Genomic DNA, 24,652 nt, shown 5'->3' with positions numbered 1-24,652 from the left:
GCGAACCCTCCACCAGAAAAGTTACATCAGAAAAGTTACACAATGCACCTTTAGGTAGAATTTGACTCAAGAGCAAGATTCAGTCATGTTTAAATCATCACTTAATCATCACGCTTGGGGTTTTGTATTGTTTATTAGTGTTGCATAAGCAGCTCTTGAGGTCAAAATAAATCCACGACTATCCAATTATCGAGTGCTTTATTGTCCGATAATCAGGAAGCGCACTGTTCGCATGCAAGTTGTAAGAAATACCTTGACAGCAAAACTCAGTTCTCGTCTCTGAAAGCGTTAAAAGTTATGAAAAGCTCTTTTAAAATCATCGCAGTGAATAAGGTAAGTGAGGAATAACTTTGGACCACTGTGAACTGTTTACAATTATCTAGTCCTGTTTTTCACATTTAAGACAGTGAAAAATAGATACAGAGAGTCTTTAAAGCCATTTTTATGATGTTTTTAAAAAGAAAAATTAACATCCATCAACGCAAGTAAAACATGTAGATATATTTTTATGCCTTATCATCTCCATACTTTAAAATGACAAAGATTGAGCTGAATGAGTTCTTGGTTCACTCCTGCACAGTTTCTCAAAAAAAATCTTCCTTCGCTCTGGTGTGGAATTTCAAAACGTCGACATCCTCAGCCGCCCCACGCGACTGCCCCTCCCGCTTTGACGCTTTCACCGGTGCAGGGTCACAAGAAAGACACCGCTCCCAAGTCTGGCTAATTAAAGAAATGTTTTAACAAGATTTTGGCTGGATTTCAACTGAACTACCACCATCCATTTTGCACGCTCCAGTTTGACCTGCATCTCCCTAAATTCCATCTGCATTTGGTCAGACAAAGAAAAATGCAGATTTGGCACGGACGATTGCGAGCTTAATACAGTGGGGATGTGAGTGTGTGTGTGTGTAAGCGAGGGATGGAGAAAGTAAAATAAGCCACATGCCTCGTAGCGTTTTTTACTCTAGATAAGCTGCTGGCGTGCTACAAATTGCACAGTCTGAAAAAGTCTCAATTATGGGGAAGCATATGGGTAGTTAGGGACTGTAATGAAGTGGTCGCTTACGCACAATTTTCGGCAAGTTAAGGAAAATACATTATTGAGAAGAGGGAAATCGCGAGTGTATTATTTGAGACAGTCCCAAACACGGAGAAAAGGTAACGATACGGGACCAAATAGGAATTCACTGCATAGGGGGTCAGGAAAGAATTTCAAATACCCAGGTCAACAATGTAAAAATAATTTGCTCTAATGTATATTTTCTGTTGTTGACGTATATATGTATTCATCAGTCTTAAATCTTTGCTCATTTGCTCTTAAAAGGTGCAGTGCGTAACTTTTCTAGTGAGGGGTCCACCACTAAGACCTCTAACTGAAATGACGACCTTTGCAGTTTCATAGTTTCAATTCAAACATTCAAAGGACAGTCCAAATTTAAAAAAAAAAAACTAACCTTGCATCGCATGAATAATCGCATGTTGAGGAGGGACTATTTTCTCATATATCAGTCCGCCGCTGCCAAGCTTTCTATCAGGAAATACAACTCTCTGCTGCTGCTCAGACATAAATCCTTCAAATACAAGGTTGGTTTTACTTCTAAAATTATTGTATCAACACAGACATTTACATCGAAAGTCTGGTGTAATAATAAATTTTCTTCGAGTGTTTTGTGGAGTGGATAAGTTTTTAGTGGCAGGGCTAACTATGGCCATTGACATGCACTAGCCTAGCACCAGCGACCTCTGCAAATACAAGGACTGGATGAAATATTTTAAAAAGTGTCTCCATACGTCTCCAACACTCTGGCTCACGAGAAAATGAGGTCCTATGTCCAAAATTTTGGACTGTCCCTTTAAAGTTGCATTACTCAACTTTTCTGGTGCAGGGTTGTCTCCATGGAGATGTTATGGCTTTGTCTAGAATTTTCCATGGAAAAGACTGAACCTATCCACCTCAAGGGAGACAACTAGGTTAGATCATTACATTACAGGACAGGTCAGGTCAGATCTGTGGAAAGGCAACCTTATTCACAAAAAGCATTATTGTATTTTTGAGCAACTGAAACACTAAATGCCAGATAGAAAAGTTGAGTAATGCACCTTTAATGTTTTGTTGGGTAAATTAAATGGTTAAATAAAATACAAAATTTGAAAGGAAACTATCAAACTGCAATGGTAGTTATTTCGGTAACGGGTCTCACCCAAGCAACAATTTAGCAATAGTACCAGGTTCCTAAAAAATATAGGAACCAGCCATGTTCTGCAAAACTATAAAATTCTTGTATTAGTTTAGCAGCTTATTTTTCAGTCTCTCAAAAGTTAATGCTCCAGTGTGTGTTCAAAGAGTACTGTGAAGTCAGGTTTGATTTTAAAAACTCCTATTTCATTCATTTGCAAATGTTTTCAGAAAGCGAATCAACTCTTATTAATTGCACAGCCCTAGTTCCAAGTTTATCCAAAAAAAAAAAGTTATGTTAAGACCAATCAATGCACCAATCACGGCGCGCTAAGAGGGAGCAGCAGAAGTGTAAAGTAAAAAGTGTTTGATCAAGATCGCTACAAATCTACTGCCAAAAAAGCTATTGACTTGAGCGCGCTCTCTTTGGATACCCTCAGCCGCCCCCATTCAGACTAATGGCATTTGGCATTCCTTCTAAGATGAGGATTTCAGCTCATTTTATTCGCCGGATCAGGATGGGATCGAATCCAGCGTCTGGCAACCCACAGAGCCAAACACAGACATCCCAGCGGGGGGTGGACCTGTCAGGGTCACCTCCACACTGCCCTCACATGTCTAAAGAAACGTGTTACTACAGTTTTAATTACATTTTGATAGTAATTAAAAGGATTGATACTGTAAAACAATTTGGATTCCGGAATGACAATAAAAATCACTTTTGTAGACAATAAATTCGAATTCAAAACATGAGTTACTTTATTTCCACTGGCTCTTAGTTCTGTTAAGATTCAAAACTAGTTTTTTTCCCCGATTACAATCTAGTTTTGATACTAGGAGTGGGCAATACGTCAAAAAAGACAAAAAAAAACATCATTTTCTGAGAACCAGATTACAATTTCGGTCTTATTACGATTCATGCGACCTTACTAAAGTTATATTGCCTTGAAGTGGTAACTATAGTCATCTGCTTCTTCTAATCTTTATTGTAATTGGTCAAATCCACCTGTCACTCACTCGAGCAGTGACAAGATTGACCAATATGAGGTTTAAGTGGGTGGGAAAAGTGTCTTTGTTTGAGCATAGAGCAGTATTTCAACAGAAAATTTGTGAAACATCTTTTTTTTTAGACAGTGGATTCTATTTTTCACGACAAAATATTAGTAGTATATATTTTATTCTTCAGTTGGCTCTTAAACTAGTTTGGTCAAGTATCAAGGCTATTCTACAAGCCCAATTCTGTAAACTTTTTCAGATTACCATTTAGTTTTAATCAGGGCTGGGTATCATTAAGAAGTTACCGATACGATACATAGGCCACGATACGATACATCTCTCGATACAGTGCACTTTTGGTTCGATACAGTATAGTTCAAACCGATTCGATACGTTTTCAATAAAAAAATAAAGGCTGTGATACTAAATGTCTTTGTTAAACCGCTTCTTGTGCAAAGTTCATATGAAACACAAATATGTTAATCATCAACACAGCGAAAATGTCAAATGTGTCGCATAAATGAGTTTCCTTCCTCTAAACAAGCAGCAAAACTGTAGCACTGAAACAAAATAATTTAGTAAAATATACCAAAATATACTCTTGGCAATATATCGATAAAGCAGCCCATGATATCGATACTGTATCATCGCATTAAATGATACGATAAATCCATATTTCGACATTTTTGCACACTACTAGTTTTAATATTATAAGGGGAAGGTGATATGCAAAAAACAATACCTATTTTTTTACTGAAAACTTTTAAAAGTACATTTACACTGCGATATTAATCTGCTTCCGAAAATTCACACTTCATTGCAATTGGTCAAATCCATCAGTCACCCACTCAAACCTCCTACTGGTTGATCTTAAGTTTGTTGTTGTTTGAGCAGAGAGCTGTATCCAAGAGAAAATCATCAAATCATATGTCAATTTCATCAAAACAGCAAACGGTCACCGCAAAAATATTATATCACCATATCGCCCAGCCTTATCCAAAACTAGTCGCAGCATCTCATTTTATTCTCAAGATCAAGATGGGATCGACTCCAGCCGTCTGGCAACCCACAGAGCCAAACACAAACATCCCAGAGGAGGAGATGTGGTGTGTGAGGAGTGTGTGTGTGTGTCGCGAGCAGGAGGGGGGGGTTGGTCTCTTCGGGGTGACCTCCACACTGTCCCGCGCTGTCCCCCGGAGCAATCAAGCGCGTGGGCAGAGGCGGAGAGCTGAGGAGGAGGGGGTGGGGAGGGGTAGGAAATGAAGAGATAAGTGGCAACGCTGTTTGATTTCAGACTACTTAGCCAGGAAAAACCACTATCATTAGTTTACAAGTGCGGCAGACAGTCAAATGAGCGAGTCGCGTGTTGGAAAAGGCCATCGCTTTAGCTAGACACGGCGGAGATAAGAGCGTGGCGGATGACGGCGCCGGTGTGTGCTGGGAGTAAGCGAACGCACAGACGCACATGAAGGTTGGACGTGCAAAGTGACAGCTCTTTCCCGTTATTGGAATGCGGCGAAAGTGGTACAACGGGCCCCGGGTTACGACCTGATTTCGTCACCGGCTGTGTCGTGCGTCTACGAGATTGTGCTGATGGAAATAGTTGCTTTAAAATACGCTCAATAAAAAGAACATTATTTGAAGATTGGGGAATGTAAAAAGGAGCAAACAGATCTGATCATGTATGGTTTTTTAAGTGTGCATTGTGTACATTTTGTAGTGGAGGGGCCATCAAATGCTTTGTCTATGTTTCGCAGTAAGGCATTAAACCTTTCTATCTTCAAGGAGACCAAACCAGGTCAAGTTACAGGTCAGATCTATGGAGAGGCAAACCCGTCACAGTTTTTGTAGATTTTTTAGACTACCTGTAATTTAAAAAATTTTTAAGGTAAAGCTGTTTAATGCAGAGGTGGGGTGGAGACTCGAGTCAGACTTGACTTGCTAAAATGGACTAAGACTTGGGACTTGACTTGGACTTGAGGCCTGTGACGTGAGAAGCACTTTTAAATCTGGATTATTTCTATTCTGACCGTAACGATTCACTCTAAGATCTTGTCAAGACATTTAAAAAGGAAAAAGTAACTAAATTATTTTCTACAACTCTTAGTGTATTTACATAAGAGTATTTATAGAATATACATGAGCACAATAAAGTCATAAATTGCAAAAGTCTAAGCTATATTTGGTACTTTGCTTTCAGCTTAAAGTCATTTCAAGTCTTTAAACCAGATGACTTGGACTCGACTTGGACTCGACTTGGACTGACTTGGACTCAGTGACTTGGACGACTTGGACTCGACTTGGACTTGACTCGACTTAGAGACTTGACTTGACAGACTTGGACTTGACGTCAAAGACTCGAGACTTACTTGAGACTTGCAAAACAAAGACTTGGTCCCACCTCTGGATTAACGTCATACTGCCGAACATTCAAAACAGAGCAATGACGTAGAAAGAAGAAGGTGACCTTGAAGTTACACAGTGCATCTTTAAAAAGTGCTGTACCGTATTTTATTATTAAAAACAAGAAAAACAGAACTAGCTCAAGAGTTTGCAGTGGTCCAAAGTTATTCCTCATTTACTTACATAATTATTCACTGTGATGAGTTTATGAACACTTTCATAACTGAACCAGAGAGGAGTTTGTCTGAACATTAAAGCTAAACAACAACCAGAATATTCATGTGCACTTATTATCAGACAATAAAATTCCAGAGACATAGTTTGACCTCAAGAGCTGCTAATACAACCCATCTGTACTGGAGCAAGACAGATTTTATACACTTGTACGGTTGGCAAGACTTGTAAGGTAAATTCACAAATACAAAACATGTTATGCTGCTCATGTTTAAATTTCTGTTTTGATTTTCTTGCCAATTATGACCCCAGGAGGAGTAGCTGACGCAGCACACTGCAGACACTAATGGGGATCTAAATAAACAATAAACAATTATACAATCACAAAGCAGGGGGAGATCATTTTGGATTGACAGAACCTCCTGTGTTCTCAACTTTTAAATGCTGCAGTAGTAAATCTGTGTTTATAATGCAACTAAACACAACCCAGGAGAAGTTGCAGATACACACAGTTGCTTTAACAGGTATGAGCAAAATGAGCCAGAGTCATTTGGGTTGCCAGTTTAAATGCTGAAAAAGAAAATCTGCATTCTATGGCCCGGTGCACACTAGTACATATTTGAGTCGTTGTCGTTGCGGACGTATTGTTCGTCCACATTAATCTGATTGAAAACGATCTGGTGCCGCCAGCTCCCACAAATTCATCCGAGTACGAATCTGACACCGTATGGACGCCTGAAAACGTTGATACTCTGATGTAGATCTATGCACCACAAAGTAATTCACCGCCAAAAGACTAAGAGGCAAGAACATATGTCCATTCATATATACGGTCTATGTGTATGACCTGCAGACGAATAATCTCTGAGAAGCTTAACATGAACCATCTCCAACACGACAGAAGAACAGAACAGACTCACCATCATCAGAACATCCTCTGTCACAGAAAGAACACTCATATTCCACTGAGTCGTGTCCTTTAGTCCGACAGAAGCTGAACCGCATCAGCACAATAGCGCGCTGTTTTGAGAGCTCAGTTTATGCAAATTAGCCATGTGGTTTTAAATTTAATTTCTGTAAACAAATATGCTTCAAGCCATGTCGATAGGGAAGTCTTGCAGACACAGAAAAAACGTGTCTGGACGCAGATCGTTTCCGATACGGTGATACACGGATTCGTTTCAGTGTAAACGGAGTCTATATCTTGAAGCGGTACACATACACATTTTTTCAGTATGTAATATCAATATAATCCTCATTTGCTCACAGAAATTTACTATGAAATTGTGTTGGGAAGAAAAATTATTTAATTCCTTCCTTACTTGTCATGTCATGCAAAAGGGGATAAAAACAGGGTGCTCATCCTTCCCAAATCAGAACACTTGCTTATGCTCAACATGAACAAATGTGTTGAGATACTGTAACTTGCATCTGTAATTAATACAATATATATAATGAAAAAAATGTTTGCTTAGTTTCATAAACAGTACAGTTCAGGGGGACTTTCCAGCTGATTTCCTGCTGTTCGTATACTCAGAATAACTTGTACGTCTCCTCTATATGCAGGTTACGCCAAAGGTTCAGTCGTGATTGTAATACCTTTTTTTTTTTTTTTTTTTTTTTACTACAAGAGTGGAACAATCTCAAACGGTCTTATTTTATTACATTTGAGTTAAATTTGCCATTTCAAACAGCCCATTTAATTATTGTTATCAGGCAAATCAAAAAATATAGAGAGATATCAATTTTAGTCAATATCCCTGAGCCCTAATTGAATATTTCTGGTCCACTTCACTTGTGTCCAGCGCGCTGCCTCAAAAAGCTGCACGCCCGAGTGAATCACGCTCACCGACCCTCGCCTCCTTCAGAGCCATCCATTCTGTCTAATAATATTTGCCAAGTCAACAATACAGCTGATGGATCCTTTGTACAGCTCCTCTTGGGTCATAGAAAAGGAATTTAACCAAAAGCCATTTATTAGGAGGCCAAGCACAATATGTCAAGAGGGTTTTGTCATCTGGATTTCAACAGCCGCTCTCTGTTTGGATTATACATTCGATTTCTTTTGCAATTTGTCAGCTTGTACAAATAAAGCAAGGTTTTCATAAGGTGAGATTTAAGACTGATGTTCATGTTTGGACTTTTTCAGATTGTGCTTCAGAAAGTTGTTTATTCTTTGCAAAAGAGTTGAGTTTTAGTGTTTTGATGTAAATGATGTCATGAAAACGCTCAATACACTTTTCCAATTTCGATACCACCACTTTTTTAGACAATATTACAATGTATTTTTCATTATTTAAGATTCTCTGCTTTTCATGAGCTCTTAAACTAGTTCTGATAATGATCCACACTATTCAAAAACTATTCTGTACGGATCCAGTTCTGTTCTATTTAAAGTTGTGTTTGTTTTCAATACTTGTTCAGATTAGTATCTAGCTGAGATAGTAGTGTTGTCACAATACAAAAATTTCAAAGTCAATTACAATGATAATTTGGATTCCTATTTATTTTGGCAAGGCAAGGTAAGGTTATTTGTTTATTTGTATAGCACAATTTGCACAGAAGGTAATTCAAAGTGCTTTACAAATAGAAAAGATAAAAAATGTGATGAAAATATGATCAACATTAAATATTAGTACTTTCTTTTATATTACCATGTGGCTTTGTGTCTGTGTCAACTTGTTATGATACAGCTCGAGTTCATTTCTGTGCTGTAAACGTGACAATTAGTATCGATATTTGCTCAAATCAGTATCTATTTTCGATACTAGTTTTAATATAAATTAGTCTAATTTTCGGTGCTTTACATCTCTATTCTGGTCGATTTATATCTGGCGTCTTTTTTATTCTACAACCCTAGTTAAGTCTGTGAGGTCATCCAACTGTCTGCTCCCAAAAGCATGAATAAATCAATAAGAGGTTAGAAGGTCAATAAGAATCAATATCAGCATTTCATTTTAGTTTTGAACTGCTGTAGACTGCTGAAGTAAATAAAGACAGAGGGATAATATGGAAACCAAACCATAAAGCAAAATTATCCCCCCAAAAATATTCCAAATGTACAATTTTAATAAAAATTCTGCCTTCAAACTTCTACAGCTCAGATCTCATTGTAGTATTTTCATGCAAGTCCAAAGAAAAAGTACTCATGATTAGGGGTGTAATCATATCCATATATAAGTCTCATGATGTGATAACGTCACAGTATGAACCTTGCGATATTTTGTGGAGGCTAACAAAACCGACTTAATCCAAAGAACGAAGACTCAAAAGTGCTTAGAACTGTTATTTCTTCTTGTAGTCTACACTGAAATGGAGCAAAGGATCATGGTCTATGTAGTTCCCTCTGTCTTTTTTTTAATCTATTGCTACACCATAACTCTTAATTCAAGCAAAGAGACTTGTAATTTGATATATTGTGATGGTCCACGATATTATTGAGAACTTTGACGATACCATATCACGATATTTCGGTTATTGTTACATCCCTACTCATGGTAAATACTGACCTCAAAAAACTTTATATATTAGTACATTTGACTGGGTGTTTTAAAAGAGCACGGTCAAAGCAATGTTCAAAGTTAAATTTGATTAAATAATGGGTATAACAGGACAAAAAAACACCTCCTAATTAGGGATATAACGATATCCAAATCTCTCGGTATGATATTTTCAGGATATGCATCTCACGGTACGATATTTATTATGGAGAGGAAACTTTTTTGCTTTTAAAATACTTCGACAAGATTTTGGTGGGAATTATTTCCGGCATAATCCCAAGAATTCAAGTAAAAACATACTGTATATGTCTTCAGCGCCTGTTGCAGCGACCGTTTGTCCTTTTTCAAATGTCGCGCTTCACTACTTTTCTCCTTTTCTTCTTTCAGCGACGTCAAAAACAGACTTTCTTTTGAGGCAAACTGGTTGTGAATTCTTGTCTGCCATGACAACAAACTTTGTGCAAACTGAGAGGAAGGTACAATTCGAAAAAGACACCAAGAACCGCTGTGTTAGGTGAGTAAACAACATCAGTGCGTGAGAGGCGAACGTAAACCATGTAATCCCACTGGAAAGGCAGTGACGCTAGAAACGTAGGGAGTTTGACTGACAACCCAACAGCCAATCGATAAAGAGGTAGCCTTGTTATCTATTGGCTGATGTTCATTTGCCCCCACCTCGTCCAGAGTTGATGGATTTTCATTCTTTTTTTTTTGGACATCATAATTACAAGGCCGCTGCATCTCTATAATTCTATTTTGACCTTTCATCGACAATTTGAAACAAAAACAAAAAAATCCTCCAAACAACCTTTAAGTGCAGGATTCTAGTTGCCAACTTTCGGCTCAGTGGACAAACGCTCCACCAACTGAGCCACCGTCGCCTCAATACAATTAAAAACATTCATACGCCTTTACATATAATGAAGCCGTTATGTATTTTTGTCATTTAACTGACAAGTTCACCTGAAAATGTTAAGATTTACCTAATTGCTCAATTGAAATGTTGGCAGTCTAGACTTAACCGATAAAAGCACGCTAATAGCTCGCCATTTTGAAACACCCTGAGCTTTAATGACACACTAAAAGGAAATAATACCAAGAAAAGAAAGACTTCACAATCATTCAAATCGAGGTGGAATGCAAAATATTAGCTTTAGTCATTTAGCTATTAACCACTCTAAGCTGATGCTACAACCGTCCTTCTCGCGTCTCTCAAATCGTCATTACCATTAAGCAGTAAATTCAAGCACACTTTTATGTCTGAATCAACACTAAGCGGTGATTAGATGACGGGGGAGGGGGGGGTCGCGATGTGTCATTTAAACAGGAAGCCCCTGCATAATGGCGCGCGTGTCCCTGCGCTTGTCAAACTCGCTGCGTCCATATTTTTTTTTTTTTTTTTTTTTTACACGCGTATCGACTCGCGCACACACCTGACCTTTTCAAAATCCCCGTGACATTTACACAGCGCGGCGAAGGGTCCGGCGTCGCTCATTTGCATAATGATGGGAGCTGACCGCGCACGCCATTAACACAAAAAAAAACCCCGAACTCAAACCGAATTCTCCGCCGGGTCTAATGAGACACTAACGGACTTACTTTTGCCTGTTTTATTAGGGAGGGCAGAGGAATAACACATCGCGGGGACCATCAATTACATTCGGGCTAATAGACAGAGAGGGGAGAGCTCCGGAGCTGTTCCAATGATGAATAGGTCCGGCTTTGGCAGGGCTACAGTGAGCGCAGTGTTTCTCAATATGGCAGGGAATGGCTGAAACAATCGCACAGAGGAATTGCCAAAGGAAACATCAGAGTATCAGAGTGGAGGATGCCAGTGAAGTGTGCAAACTTCGAGAGGGGGGAGTTGCTTGGAAATATTTGTTCTTGACGCAGTGTTGCAACAAGTTACATTTAATATAGCTGAGACTACAAGGAGACTCTGGCTTTTTTTTTTTTCTTTTTGTACAGTAGGTGAAAAATCAATTTTGCGTTAGGATGCAATGTACTCATCTGTCGTAGAATAAATTGAAGTCGCCGTGTACAGGACCCTTGTATATAAACACTCAATACGTTGTGACAGTATGTACAGTCTGCTCCAGTGCGGCTGTCACGATAATTACTATCGACTTATGAAGGAACAATGGGTTTATGGGTTCAATATTAAATGTTCTTTGCACTACTGGTTGGTAAGGCTGGGTATCATTAAGACGTTGCCGATACATACCTCGATACTAGCACGATATACATCTCACGGTATGATATTTATTGCGATATTTTGTGGACAAACCAAACAAATATGCTATTTTTTCCTCTTAATATCCCTTGACAAGACTTAATCCAAAGAACTAAGACTTAAAAATGCTTAGAACTGTTATTTCTTCTTGTAGTCTACACTGAAATGGAGCAAGGGATCATGGTCTATGTAGTTCCCTCTGTCTTTTTTTAGTTATTGCTGCACCTTAACTCTTAATTTAAGCAAAGAGACTTGTAATTCGATATATTGTGATGGTCCATGATATTATTGTGAGAACTTTGATGATACGATATCACGATATTTTGGTTATTGTTACATCCCTACTCGATACATAGGCCACGATACGATACATATCTTGATACAGTGCATTTTCGATTCAATACGGTTCAGTAAAAAATAATGTCTAAATCATGGCTGTGATACTAAAAGTCTTTGTTAAACCACTTCTCGTTCAAAGTTCATGTGAAAAACGCCCATTTGAATCATCAAAACAGTGAAAATGTCATGTGTCGCATAAACGAGTTCCCTTCCACTGAACAAACAACAAAACTGTAGCGCTGCAACAAAATAATCTGATAAAATATAGCTCAAAATATGATATATCGAAACAGCAGGCCATGAAAATGAAACTGTACCATCAAATTAAACGATACGATATTTCAATATTTCAATATTTTTGCACACTCCTACTGGTTGGTTATTTGTTGACCACGTGATGCTTTGAGTTGTAGACTGTTTTATCAATAACTAAATACAGCTCATGTTTAACAATATTGTACATTTAGAATATTTTCTGTGGTTTAAATCAGCTTTAGCGTTACCGTGTCAGTGGTATAAATTAGTTTCAGTTTATTATCATTTATCCTCTTTAGCAATATATCACACTTCTAAATTTGTTATTGTGACAGGTCTATTCGTAGGGAGTATTATACCTCTGATGACATTGACCAAGATAACAAGGATTGAGCTGGCTGTGTGGGGCCAGCACAGCACAATTCCTCATTTTTTCTTTTTTGTTTTTATTTACATTTTAGCTTTCCTCATCGAAAATAAGATTAATCTGAAATATTTTAAACAATACAGAATTTCGATACACGACCAGAAACGGTGTCAGGTCTGCTCCAAGCCACATGCTTTTCCCGACAGAGGACGGGCTTGGCTGTAGACCTCTTAATTAAAAAGACCCAGGTTGATCATTGATAATTAAGAGATAATTGGATCTCAGTTTGATTAAGATTCAGTTAATTGCACAGCCGCAACTACTACAAATGAACACCACCAAAAGTGTATCGCCAATATACATGTAACACACCTATTTAAAACATAATTCTCAAAAAAACTTACATAAAAGGTCCTATATTACGCAAAACTGACTTAGAGTTTTAAGTCATGTTATAAAATCAGACCTGGAGTTGTGTTTTGTTTTATTCGCACATTTCAGTAACCCTTTATTATTAGTCGTTTTACATTTCCACTGCTCAAAATGCTCTGTTCCACCTTGGGATGTCATCAAGCTGTAGTTTTCAAGTGAACAGCTCCTTTAACCTTTTGTTCGGTAGAGACTGGCAATTCCAGGTCTGAAATCATCCAGATGATTCTAGTGAAGGTGTATGGAGTTTAAAAACACAATGGAGCACTTCCTGTATGACCATCACAATCTGGAACGGAGTGTTTTTAGTTTGAGAAAAGAACTCAGCCTAAATATTGACCAAAATATCACGATTATTTTGGTCAATATTGAAATTACAATTATCCAAACCATTATTTTTTAGTTACATGATACATTTATCCAGCATTAATCTCTCTAAAAACACTTTGTTATTGATAATTTATGCAAAACTTTCGAATTAGAAATAAATACAGGCTACAAATTTGTACCTTAGAGCAGTTTTGCGACATATAAAACATAAAGTGAATAGGGATGTAACAATTACCGAAATATCGTGATATCATGTTGTCAAAGTTCTCACAATAATATCGTGGACCATCACAATACATCGAATTACAAGTCTCTTTGCTTAAATTAAGAGTTATGGTGCAGCAATACCTAAAAAAAAAGACAGAGGAACTACATAGACCATGATCCTTTGCTCCATTTCAGTGCAGACTACAAGAAGAAATAACAGTTCTAAGCACTTTTAAGTCTTAATTCTTTGGGATAAGTCTTGTCAAGGCATTTTAAGAGGAAAAAGTAGCATATTTACAGTTTTGTTTGTAAGTCTCCACAAAATATCGCAATAAATATCGTACCGTAAGATGCATCCTTACACCACTAAAAATGAATAAAATATACTTTGAACATGAAATAAGGCATAGAAAAACATAACTGTATCCAAAATAAACCATATATCCAGCTGTTCTACAATCTCTATATTTAAAAAGTCAAATAAACATGCTTATTTATATTAAAAAAATAAAAACTCTTAAGCTTTAAATCGTTTCAATTCGATTATGGGTTTGGAGATAATTTGACACACGAATCAAAATCGCGATCAAAATTGCACAGACTTAGTGTGACCGAAACAAAACACGCACAACTCCACGTCTGTTTTTGATGAGGAAACAACATTATAACATAACACAGATCAGAAAATAGCTTAATACGGTCTCTTTAAACAAACACGACTGCCTGACTTGATCCACATGTTGTAGTGTTACGGATTGTCACGGTTGAGTCGGTGCAGCTTCAGCCTACAGTGAGGTCACATGTGCCCTTTTCCTGCCTGCTGTTTCCATGCTGTTCCTGTCATAAAGAGCGTGGCCTTGAGTCCTGAGCGGCGGAGCTGGGACGGAGTCATGTTTGGAGCATCGCCATGGCTACCTCCCGCCACTCAGACAAAAGACTGGACGCACAGGAATGAGACGAGGACTTACGGAGTTAAAAAAAAAAAAAAAACACACACACACACACACAGACGGAGGGAAAAAAAAACAAGGGGCCTGTATGTTCGGCGGGCGAGCGTGTGGGGGAGGGGGCGGGTCTGAGGCGGGCGTGAAGAGTGGGAACCAGGAGGGGAGGAGGGCCGTCACTGCTCTAATCTGCAACTGACAAATAAGGATTCTGCAATTAATTTTTGCACACACAACTAGGTAGAGATCAGCCGGTTTCACTTCGTAGAAACCGTCTGACCTCGCAGCATTAGGGTTCGTTCGCTCGACGATAGGCAGGTACTTTTTTTTACTGGTATATTAAGCTTTTCCCAAATCCCGTAGGAAGAAGGGCAATAACGTCTTTCCCCTTGATAAAATTCTCTAAACATTCTCTTTGTTCCGGCTTTAAATCCTCAATCTCGGGAATCGTTGCCTAAACAGAATATATGGCTCTTCGCTGATTGTCTGGTGCCCGAACTTGCACTTCCGGGGTTTTTGCGAACCATCTAGTGCAGGGGTGTCAAACATACGGTCCGGGGGCTGGATCAGGCCCTCCAAGACCTTTAATCTGGCCCTCGGCTGATTTTCTACTAAAATATTTCAATTATATTTTCTATTAAAATATTGGTAATTTTCTGTGGTGTTTATCATATCAGCGTCTCCAGCGTCTCTGTACGTGGCCCCTCCCACCAGAGCAGCACAAATGAAGACTTGTCTCTTTCCAAACGCTCTTAAAGGACGATCGTTTTGACTGTTGACCGTGACACCCTCATCAGAAAAATGTCAAAAATGAGAAAAGTGGAGCTGAGTGCAGGATTTTACAAGAAAAATTGACTTATTCCTATTTGCATAGAAGTTCACGTTAAAACATTGTGTTGAAATTGCATTTTTCTTAAAGTTTCAGGTTGTTCATAATATTATATTTTGTAAAAGAAAGAGTTCATGAATAAAAAAAGATTTCTGTAATAGATTTGTGTTTCTCTACACGAATATTTGTACTTATTGTTATTTTTGGGGTAAATATGCCATGAATTTTCTGATCCGGCCCCTTTGGGATCAAAGTCGGTTGGATACGGCCCCCGGACCAAAATGAGTTTGACACCCCTAGAGTCTAGTGTATTACAATTCCTGACCTAGTCGCTGGAGAGAAATGAAATTAAGCGGAGGCACTAGGTTAACAACTAGGGCCCTACCGATATGGATATTGTTTTTTGCGCCCGATATGATACGGATAAAATGAGAGTTGGAGCTGTAGATATAAAAGCTGACATATTTAGTGATGTAAAAACTCACTGTAAATCTTCAGTTGATTATAAAACTTAAGTCTGGCTCTACTGGGTTTTAAAATGGGTTTGTTTAAGTGACATTTATTATTATTCTGCCTCTTTATGGTCATATTTAAAGACAGTAGGTCGACCTAATGGCATTTTTGCATGACATTCAAGCCACTAAAGAAAGAGAAAAGAAAACTACCGCTATTAGTCTTTAGTGGTAAATGCGTGCGTGCCGCGGTAATTAATTATATGCGGCAATTAATTACATAAATGCTGATGATTCACACCTCTAGTCGCAGCTCATGTACATATCAATGCCGGTCCAGTAATGTGTGTACAGCCAACTTAAAGGTGCATTGTGTAAATTTTCTGCTGTTTCTTTCAATGAAGAATGATCCAGAATGTTCCACAGTATGACATTAAGCAGCTCTACCTCACATTTATTCAATTACAAGTGGTTTTATAGCCCAAAAATACTTAGAAAAACAACATTCTGACTTTAAGCAGGGTCGCCTCTCCACAGATCTGACCTGTAATTCGGTTTGGTTTGGTCTCCATGACGATAAAACTTTTAATACCATATTTTGAAACATTCCAGACAAAGCAATAAAAAGCATTTGACAAACCCTCCACCAGAAAAGTTACACATTGCACCTTTAACGCACTGATTGATTAGTTATTTGGGTCACGCCTGAATGATTCATGTTAATTTAAAGTTGTCAAAGTTAAACTATAGACAAGATACAACTTTATTTTAATTACTGTAAGCTTTTGTGAATCATGTTTTAAATGTTAGTTGTAATTTTGTTGGTTTTGCGCCAGGTTTTCAGGGTAAAAAAGTCATTCAGAACAGAGATAAATTGTAGTAATTGTTTCTGGTTAATTAAAAAAGCATGCATCTGGGCTTGTCACGCTACAAATTTTTGAACTGCAGTATATTTCTAAAGTAAATATAGATGATAAATGATCAAACTGAGCAGAATTATTGCCAAAAAAGTACTCCAAATTTGGGTATCATTAAGACGTTGCCGATACGATACATATCTCGACACACGGGCCACGATACGATACATATCTCGATACACAGGCCACGATACGATACACAGGCCACGATATGATACATATCTCGATACACAGGCCACGATACGATACATATCTCGATACACAGGCCACGATACGATACATATCTCGATACACAGGCCACGATACGATACATATCTCGATACACAGGCCACGATACAATACATATCTCGATACACAGGCCACGATACGATACATATCTCGATACACAGGCCACGATACGATACATATCTCAATACACAGGCCACGATACGATACATATCTCAATACACAGGCCACGATACGATACATACCTTGATACAGTGCACTTTCAGTTCGATACGATATATTTCAAATAGATTCGATATGGTTCAATAAAAAATAAAGGCTAAATCGTGGCTGTGAAACTAAAAGTCTTTGTTAAACCACTTCTTGTGCAAAGTTGACATGAAATACAAACATTTTAATCATCAAAACTGTGAAAATGTGAAATTTGTCACATAAATGAGTTTCCTTCCTCTAAACAAACAACAAAACTGTAGCTCTGTAACAAAATAATTTAGTAAAATATACCAAAAAATACTCTTGGCGATATATTAATACTGTATCATCACATTAAACTAGACGATATATCGATATTTTTGCACACATTGTGAAAATTTCAATCTTCAACCATCTACAGCTCAGATCTCACTGTAGTATTTTCCAAAGAAAAAGCACTCACGATAAATACTGATCCACAAAAATGACTGTTCCATCTATTTACTGAACGATAAGTCTATGTAGTATTTATCGTAACAGGCCAACACGCATTTACCCTTTGACCTCGCAGATACGTTGCAGGTGTGGAACCTTTTTCATTTCCCCATTTCTCCCTGCTGGAGGTCTTAACACCAAATTAATCACACATTATTTTTGTGTGTTACTCAAAAGGTCACCGCCAGTGTCTTATCGCCACTGGTATTTTTGAACTATTACTCACAAAAGACTAGCAATGTGTGGGAAACTTGCGAGCTATTGGTGATTCATAAAGGCCTGGTTTTAATACAGTGAACAGCACGAGAGGAGGAGGAGGACTAAGAGGAGGAGGAGGGGTGGAGGAGGAGGAGAGCTGGATGCCCTCCCCCGGCCCCGGCCCTGACCCCAAATGCTCCCCCCCCGTCCCCGAGAGCCGAGCACGCAGCTTAGTCAGCCATAAAGACAATAGTGCCGCAGCCCCGCAGTACAAACTTCCCTCCCAAAACCCCCCTCCACTTCTAATAAAAACATCTCCATGGTAACGGGACAAGCCTCTCTGACCCACATCATCGACTCCTCATCAACTCTTTTTTTTTTTTTTTTTTTCAGGGGGTTTGGGCACGGCATAGTTTCAGTACAGAAAAATGTGTCTCATGTCTTCTGGTAATTTTTGTTTAGTTTTAATCAGTTGAACAAAAATATCTTGACTCTCAAAACTCAAAACAGCTTCCAAACTATTATAACATTTCAACTAGGGCTGCTCAATTACAGAACAAAAAATGAAAAAGAAGAAAGATTATTTTGGTCAATACTGAAAACATGATTATCCAAACGATTCTTTTTTTTAGTTACACGCATTTGTTCAGCATTTCTAGCTCAAAAACCCACTTTGTTACTGACAATTTACGCAAAACTTTAAAATTGAAAACAAATATAGGCTACACATATGAATCTTAGAGCAGTTTCTCGATGTATAAAACAAAAAATGAATAAAAAATATACTTTGAACTTGAAATAAGGCATAGAAAACCATAAATGTATCCAAAATAAACTATATCCAGCTGTTTTACAATCTCTACTTTAAAAAATAAGGTGTAGGAAGTGTATGGAGTTTAAAAACACAATGGAGCACTTCCTGTATTACCATCACAATCTGGAATGGAGTGTTTTAGTCTGGTCGATTATGGAAAAAAAAAAAATGATTATTTTGGTCAATACTGAAATCAGGATTTTTATTTAAATGATTATTTTTTAGTTACTCGATGTGTTTTTTCAGCATTTGTAGCTCAAAAAAAGACTTTGTTATTGATAATTTATGCAAAACTTTCCAAACTGAAAATAAATATAGGCTACAAATATGAATCTTAGAGCAGTTTTGCGAAGTATAAAATGAATAAAATATACTTTGAACACGAAATAAAGCATAGAAAAACATAAATGTGTCCAAAATCTACAATCTACATATTTAAAGAACAAAATAAATACACTTATTTATATAAAAACATCCCAAAATAAACTTTGCTAAGCTTTAAATCGTTTCAACTCGATTATATGAGTTTGGAGATCGTTTGTCGCACAAATCGAAATTGCGATCAAGCAGTTTAGTGTGAAATGTTCCGCAGTCTGGCATTAAACGGATCAAATTTTACGTCGCTAAGCAGATGGCGCTACCAGGCCATGTTACAGGTCATATCCGTGGAGAGGCAACCCCACTCACAGTACGACTTTCAGTAAGTTTTTCCGAGATCTTTTTGAGCAATAAATACACTGTAAGTAAGTACGGAAATGCCATACAGTGCAACATTCCAGGGCAAAGCAATAACATCGCCATGGAGACAAGCCGCCGCCGCCTCCACCATAAACGTTTTGCAGTGCTTCTTTTAAGATTAATATTCTGGATTCAAGTCTTGCGGGGCACTTGACAACTTCAGTAGAAACTCCAGCAGGCTTTGTAATTTTAAAGTGTTAAGCCTATATTAAACTTAACTATACCTGTCGCATTTTAAATCGAAAACGTTGAGCGGAGCCAAATTGCAACTTTCAGATTCGAGATGGAAGGTGGGAGTTAGTACTTACTGTCAAAGCGTGAAAAAGAAATGGAAATTCAGACAAGTAAAAAGTTGAAGAAACGCACTTAAGTTGTCCGGCTTAACCATTATCCAAAAAGGAGGGGTTAAAGTTCGCTTAACACCTCGAATAAGTCTTGGGTTTCTTGATTGTAACATCATTATGGCTACATTTTTCACCAGCTCATAAATATGTATGCTTTTTTGTTTTGTTTTTTCCCATGTTCCACCCTCCCTTAAGAGCACTTCACATTCAATAAAGTGAGAATGGGAAGAAAAAAAAACTCCAAAGCATGAATAAGTCAGAAGAAACATGCTTATGTTACGAGCCGTGATTAAAGAAAGCCACAATCAACTCCAAACCAGTGAAAATGCAAACTGTAGCAGAGCCCGTGCGCCAGTGCAAGCCCCACATACTTGCCCTAATTACAACACAAAACAAATAGCTAGCCTAGTAAGGAAGCTCTGAAATGTTGCGCTGCGTCCCTCGCCACACGCATTCATATGTTAATAAGGTTAAAAGCGCGATAGGAATCTTTAGCGTTCGTTCTTGGGTTCAGTGGAGACCCGCGCACCTGCTGCGGGCTACACCTGAGCAAAGGTAAGACTGGGAAATCCGTTTATCGTTTGTTTATTTGTTTATCAATATAAAATCAGAAGTAAGAAAACAAAAAAGCAACGGTTTTCTTCATTATTTGTCTCCAAAACCAAAATGAAAAAATGGATAATGGACGTTTTCCGGTTACGTGACTCAGGTCTGGTTCAGTCCTACATCGCAGTCACAGGACTAAACAAGGCCCAGGACTAAACCAGGACCGGGGGACTCAGACCCGGGGGACTCAGACCCGGGGGACTCAGACCCGGGGGACTCAGACCCGGGGGACTCAGACGGGGACTCAGGGGGACGGGGACTCAGACCGGGGGACTCAGACCCGGGGGACTCAGGGGGACTCAGACCCGGGGGACTCAGACCCGGGGGACTCAGACCGGGGGACTCAGACCGGGGGACTCAGACCCAAACCGCGACTGAGACCGGGACCCAGACCGCGACTGAGACCGGGACCCAGACCGCGACTGAGACCGGGGACCCAGACGGGGGCCTGAGACCAGGAACTGAAACCGGGAACTGAGACCAGGACTGAGACCGCGAACCAGGACCGCGACCAGACCGAGACTGAGACTGGCACCGAGTCCGCAACCAGACCGGGGACTGAGACTGGGGACTGACACCAGGACTGAGACCAGGACTGAGACCAGGACTGAGACCAGGACTGAGACACTGACACCAGGACTGAGACTGGGGACTGACACCAGGACTGAGACCAGGACTGAGACCAGGACTGAGACCAGGACTGAGACCAGGACTGAGACCAGGACTGAGACCAGGAACCAGTACTGCGACCAGACCGAGACTGAGACCAGGGACCGAGACCGGGAACCAGACCAGGACTGAAAACGGTTCAGTCCTGGTTCAGTCCTGGTTCAGCCCTGGTTCAGCCCTGGTTCAGCCCTGGTTCAGCCCTGGTTCAGCCCTGGTTCAGCCCTGGTTCAGCCCGTATGCGGCGCAAAAGTCCGGCATCGCAGTCATTGAAGTCACGTAAACGGGAAACGGTCGTTATCCATTTCTTCCATTATTCATTTAAACACAAAATCGAAAACAGAAAAAAACAAATCATTATCCGTTCTTTCATTCTGGTTTTGGAGAGAAATAATGAAGAAAATAGCTGTTAGATTTTTTTTTCATTTTCTTATTTTTGGTTTTATATTGGAAAAACAAATGAACAAAAAATGATACACGGATTCTGGAAAACACCTCAAATTTCACCTGTTCAAATGTTAATACTGTAATAGGAAACCACTCCTTTGTTTTTAGTGTAAACATGTCATTTACAATAGAGAAGGCTTAAATGGGAGGGGTTCAATGAGCTGTCGTCCTTCACTTTCAGCTGCTGGTAATATTTTAATTGACTTCATTGTGTTTATAAGCTGCTCTGAGAACTGTCACTTTTCTGGTGTTGGAGATGCTTTCGTCTGGAATGTGGAAGGTGCATTGTGTAACTTTTCTGGTGGAGGGTTCGGTCAATTTCATTTCTCTCCAGCAACTAGGTCAGGAATCAGAATACACTAGACGATTTGCAAGAAAAACGGAAGTTGTAGATCACGCAGGAAAGGTCAGGGAAGAGCTGTGAAGCCGTGACGTCAAACTCAAGTGCCAGTAAACAAAGCGGTCGAGATGGATGTAAACAAAGCCATAAATTCTCCTGGCAACGATTCATGAGATCGAGGATTTAAAGCCGGAACAAAGAGAATGTTTGGTGCATTTTATCAAGGGGAAAGACGTTATCGCCCTTCTTCCTACGGGATTTGGCGAACGAATCCTAGTGCTGTGAGGTCAGACGGTTTCCACGATGTGAAACCGGCTGATGAATCAGACTATCCGCCATCTGCTTGGCTTCATATAGTTGTTTTTTCAAGGTATGTTGGTCAATATGGTCAAAAGTTCTTACAATAATATCGTGGGCCAACATCATATATCAAATTACAAGTCTCTCTGCTTAAATTTATTGTTTTGGTGCAGCAAAAAAAACTGAATGAACTACATAGACCATGAGTGAACTACATAGACCATGATCCTTTGCTCCATTACAGTGCAGGCTACATGAAAACTAATGAAAATAATAATAAGAATCATCATTTTTAAGCACGTTTAAATCTTAATTCTTTGCTTAATGGCAGAGCAAAGTCTTGTCAAGAAATTTTAAAAGGAAAAAGCTGCATTTTTACACATTTTTTACAAAATATCCCAATAAATATCATCACGTGGGATGTATATCATGAAAATACTGTATTGAGAGATTTGAATATCATTACATCCCTAGTATTTAATCAACTATCTCCATGGAGACCAAGTTAGAGGCCAAGTTATAGGTCAGATCTGTAGAGAAGTGGGCCCACGCACTGTAAGAATGCATGTTTATGTGGTCGTTTTGTGAAATAAAAATCCTATAATTGAATAAATGCGAGATGTATCTGCTTTATGCCATGCTCTGGAACATATAGCAAATGTCGGACCCTCCACCAGAGAAGTTACACAGTGGAACTATCTCCATGGAGACAACAGAGTGACATAACATGATCAAATAACAGGTCAGCTCTCCGGACATGTTCTGTTTGTGTTTTTCAGAGGTATTTTTATTCCTGTTTTATTGTGTGATCGAATATAAGCGAGATAATTATGTTTAAAACTATGGATTTGTTTATTAGTTTGGATCCCCAGTGTCAGCTTTCTTCCTGGAGACCTCTGGATACAAAAGGTTGGCCGACTCCCTGCCAGAAAAGTTCCACAGTTCACCTTTAGGTTTGTGAGAAATATGGGACAAATCCAAACAAACCTTTCATCAGATTGTTTTGTGACACCTGTAGATGAAGATGCAGCTTTGACACTGACAACACGGCTCTCTGCCAAAAAAGTGATTGACAGTTTTAAATCAAAATAAAACCGTGATTGGAGCTGAAATCCTGTGGTTTTTTGTGATGAAGCTCACAGTGGGATGTCTAATAAAATGTTCCAAAGTCATCATCAAAGTTTTGTGACAGAATTTGGCTCAAAATACTACTTTTTTTTTTTTTTTAACATGCATCTATAGATTTAAAATGGCACAATTACGCACGGTTAATGGTTAATGGTACATCCGTGCCAAAGCTGACCCGTGGTTTAATTTCTGTACATTAAGAACGGTCTCGCGGTGCCATTTTGCGCAAGTGAAGTGTAACTAATCAAAGATGATGTGAGGACAGAAGGAAGAACAGACAGACAGCCCGAGAAGCGCGCTGCCTTACGGGAAAAGGGACCAAGGACGTAGGCTAAATGGGGCAGCGAGTGACTCAATAGAAACCGGCGTTGTAACATAAAACTCCAGCAGATACGGTGATAACACGAACAGGTAGGACCAACCAGGCAAAAAAAAAAAAGAAAAAAAAAAATGAAGCCACACCTTAAAAAAAACTAAACATGGCGTTGAGTCACTGACCGAAACTCGAGTCAAAGAATGAAACGAGTGCAGAACTGATAGTGAAGACGATAAATCACAACTCACAAAGCGAAATATGCAACCAGAACTGAATTTACAACTATTTACGCGCTGTGACGCAACGCCAGAGCAAGTGCACCTGTGTTTAGCCCGTTCCCAATATTTCCCTGACAGGTGGCGCTTGGCTTCTGCTTAGTAACCTCTGCGCGTAATGCATTGTAAAGCCGTCCAACGACACGAGAAGCGGCGCTACGAGAAGTTTCCAAGCGTGCCAAAGAAGACTTACCGTGGGCAAAAGCGAAGACGACCAGGCTCAGCAACGCGACCATTCTCCCACATCCGAACCCAAATCGACGAACGTGTCCCTCCATGCCTCCACGCTGTCCTCTTTGGAATTTTACTCTCAAAACCAGTACAGTGAAAACAACGCGATATCTTACAAGTCACTTTTGGTTTAAAATCTCCTCGCTCCTTTAGTGATAAAAACTTGGCGCGTCGTGCGGGACAAACAAACAAAACAGGAAGGTCCGAGATACGGCCGCGGAGTCGACTGTCCCCCCCGGTCAAAGCGTCTTGTCTTCTTCGTACGCGGGTTGAAATCGAGCGAGCTTCCCGGTGCTTCCCGTCCTCCTAGTGGCAGTGAGTGCGCACAGGTGAGTCGGCTACAGTATCTCCAGCAGTTCGCGTAATGAACTGCCGCCGCTGCTCCAACTAGTTCCTCCTTGGCGAGTGCGCGGGGCTGAGTGACTGGTGATGTCATCAGTCTGGGAGCGTCAGAGAGTGGACCTGCTCGTTCCCCAAAGCCTATTAAGGACCAGTCACAGCACGAGAGGAGGGAGGGAGAGAGGGAGAGAGAGGAGGGGAGGCCTGGACTGGAGGGAAAACTACTTGTTGAAAGGCAAATTTACCTAGAATACGCGAGGTGGAATCGAAATTACGCACGGCTTCTACACAGTTTTTCGTGGTGATTTAAATGAAATATGTCAAGACTGGATGAATCATAGGCTGGACTTGGATTTAGACAAACTTTATTGATCCACAAGAGAAATTATTTGGGCACAGAAGCTCACGAACCACAATATAATATAATAAAAAAGCAAAAATATAAAA

General features: G+C 39.4%; 1 protein-coding gene across 2 annotated transcripts in view; it reads right to left on the bottom strand.

Annotated features, from left to right (window-relative positions):
- si:ch73-22o12.1 (nectin-2) overlaps positions 1-24,296 on the bottom strand; it is a 529,204-nt gene extending 504,908 nt beyond the window's left edge. For both annotated transcript variants that reach the window (XM_055163568.1, XM_055163567.1), the window contains exon 1: positions 23,829-24,296. In XM_055163568.1, the coding sequence (XP_055019543.1) occupies positions 23,829-23,913 (85 nt within the window). In that variant the 5' untranslated portion in view covers positions 23,914-24,296. The remainder of the gene's footprint in view (positions 1-23,828) is intronic.
- Between the last annotated feature and the right edge of the window lie 356 nt (positions 24,297-24,652).

This window comes from Boleophthalmus pectinirostris, unplaced genomic scaffold (genome assembly GCF_026225935.1).
Source record: "Boleophthalmus pectinirostris isolate CB_2022bp ecotype Guang Dong unplaced genomic scaffold, ASM2622593v1 HiC_scaffold_6, whole genome shotgun sequence".
NCBI lineage: Eukaryota > Metazoa > Chordata > Actinopteri > Gobiiformes > Gobiidae > Boleophthalmus > Boleophthalmus pectinirostris.
Note: the sequence above shows the minus strand (reverse complement) of the source record. Positions and strands in the feature narration are given on the sequence as shown.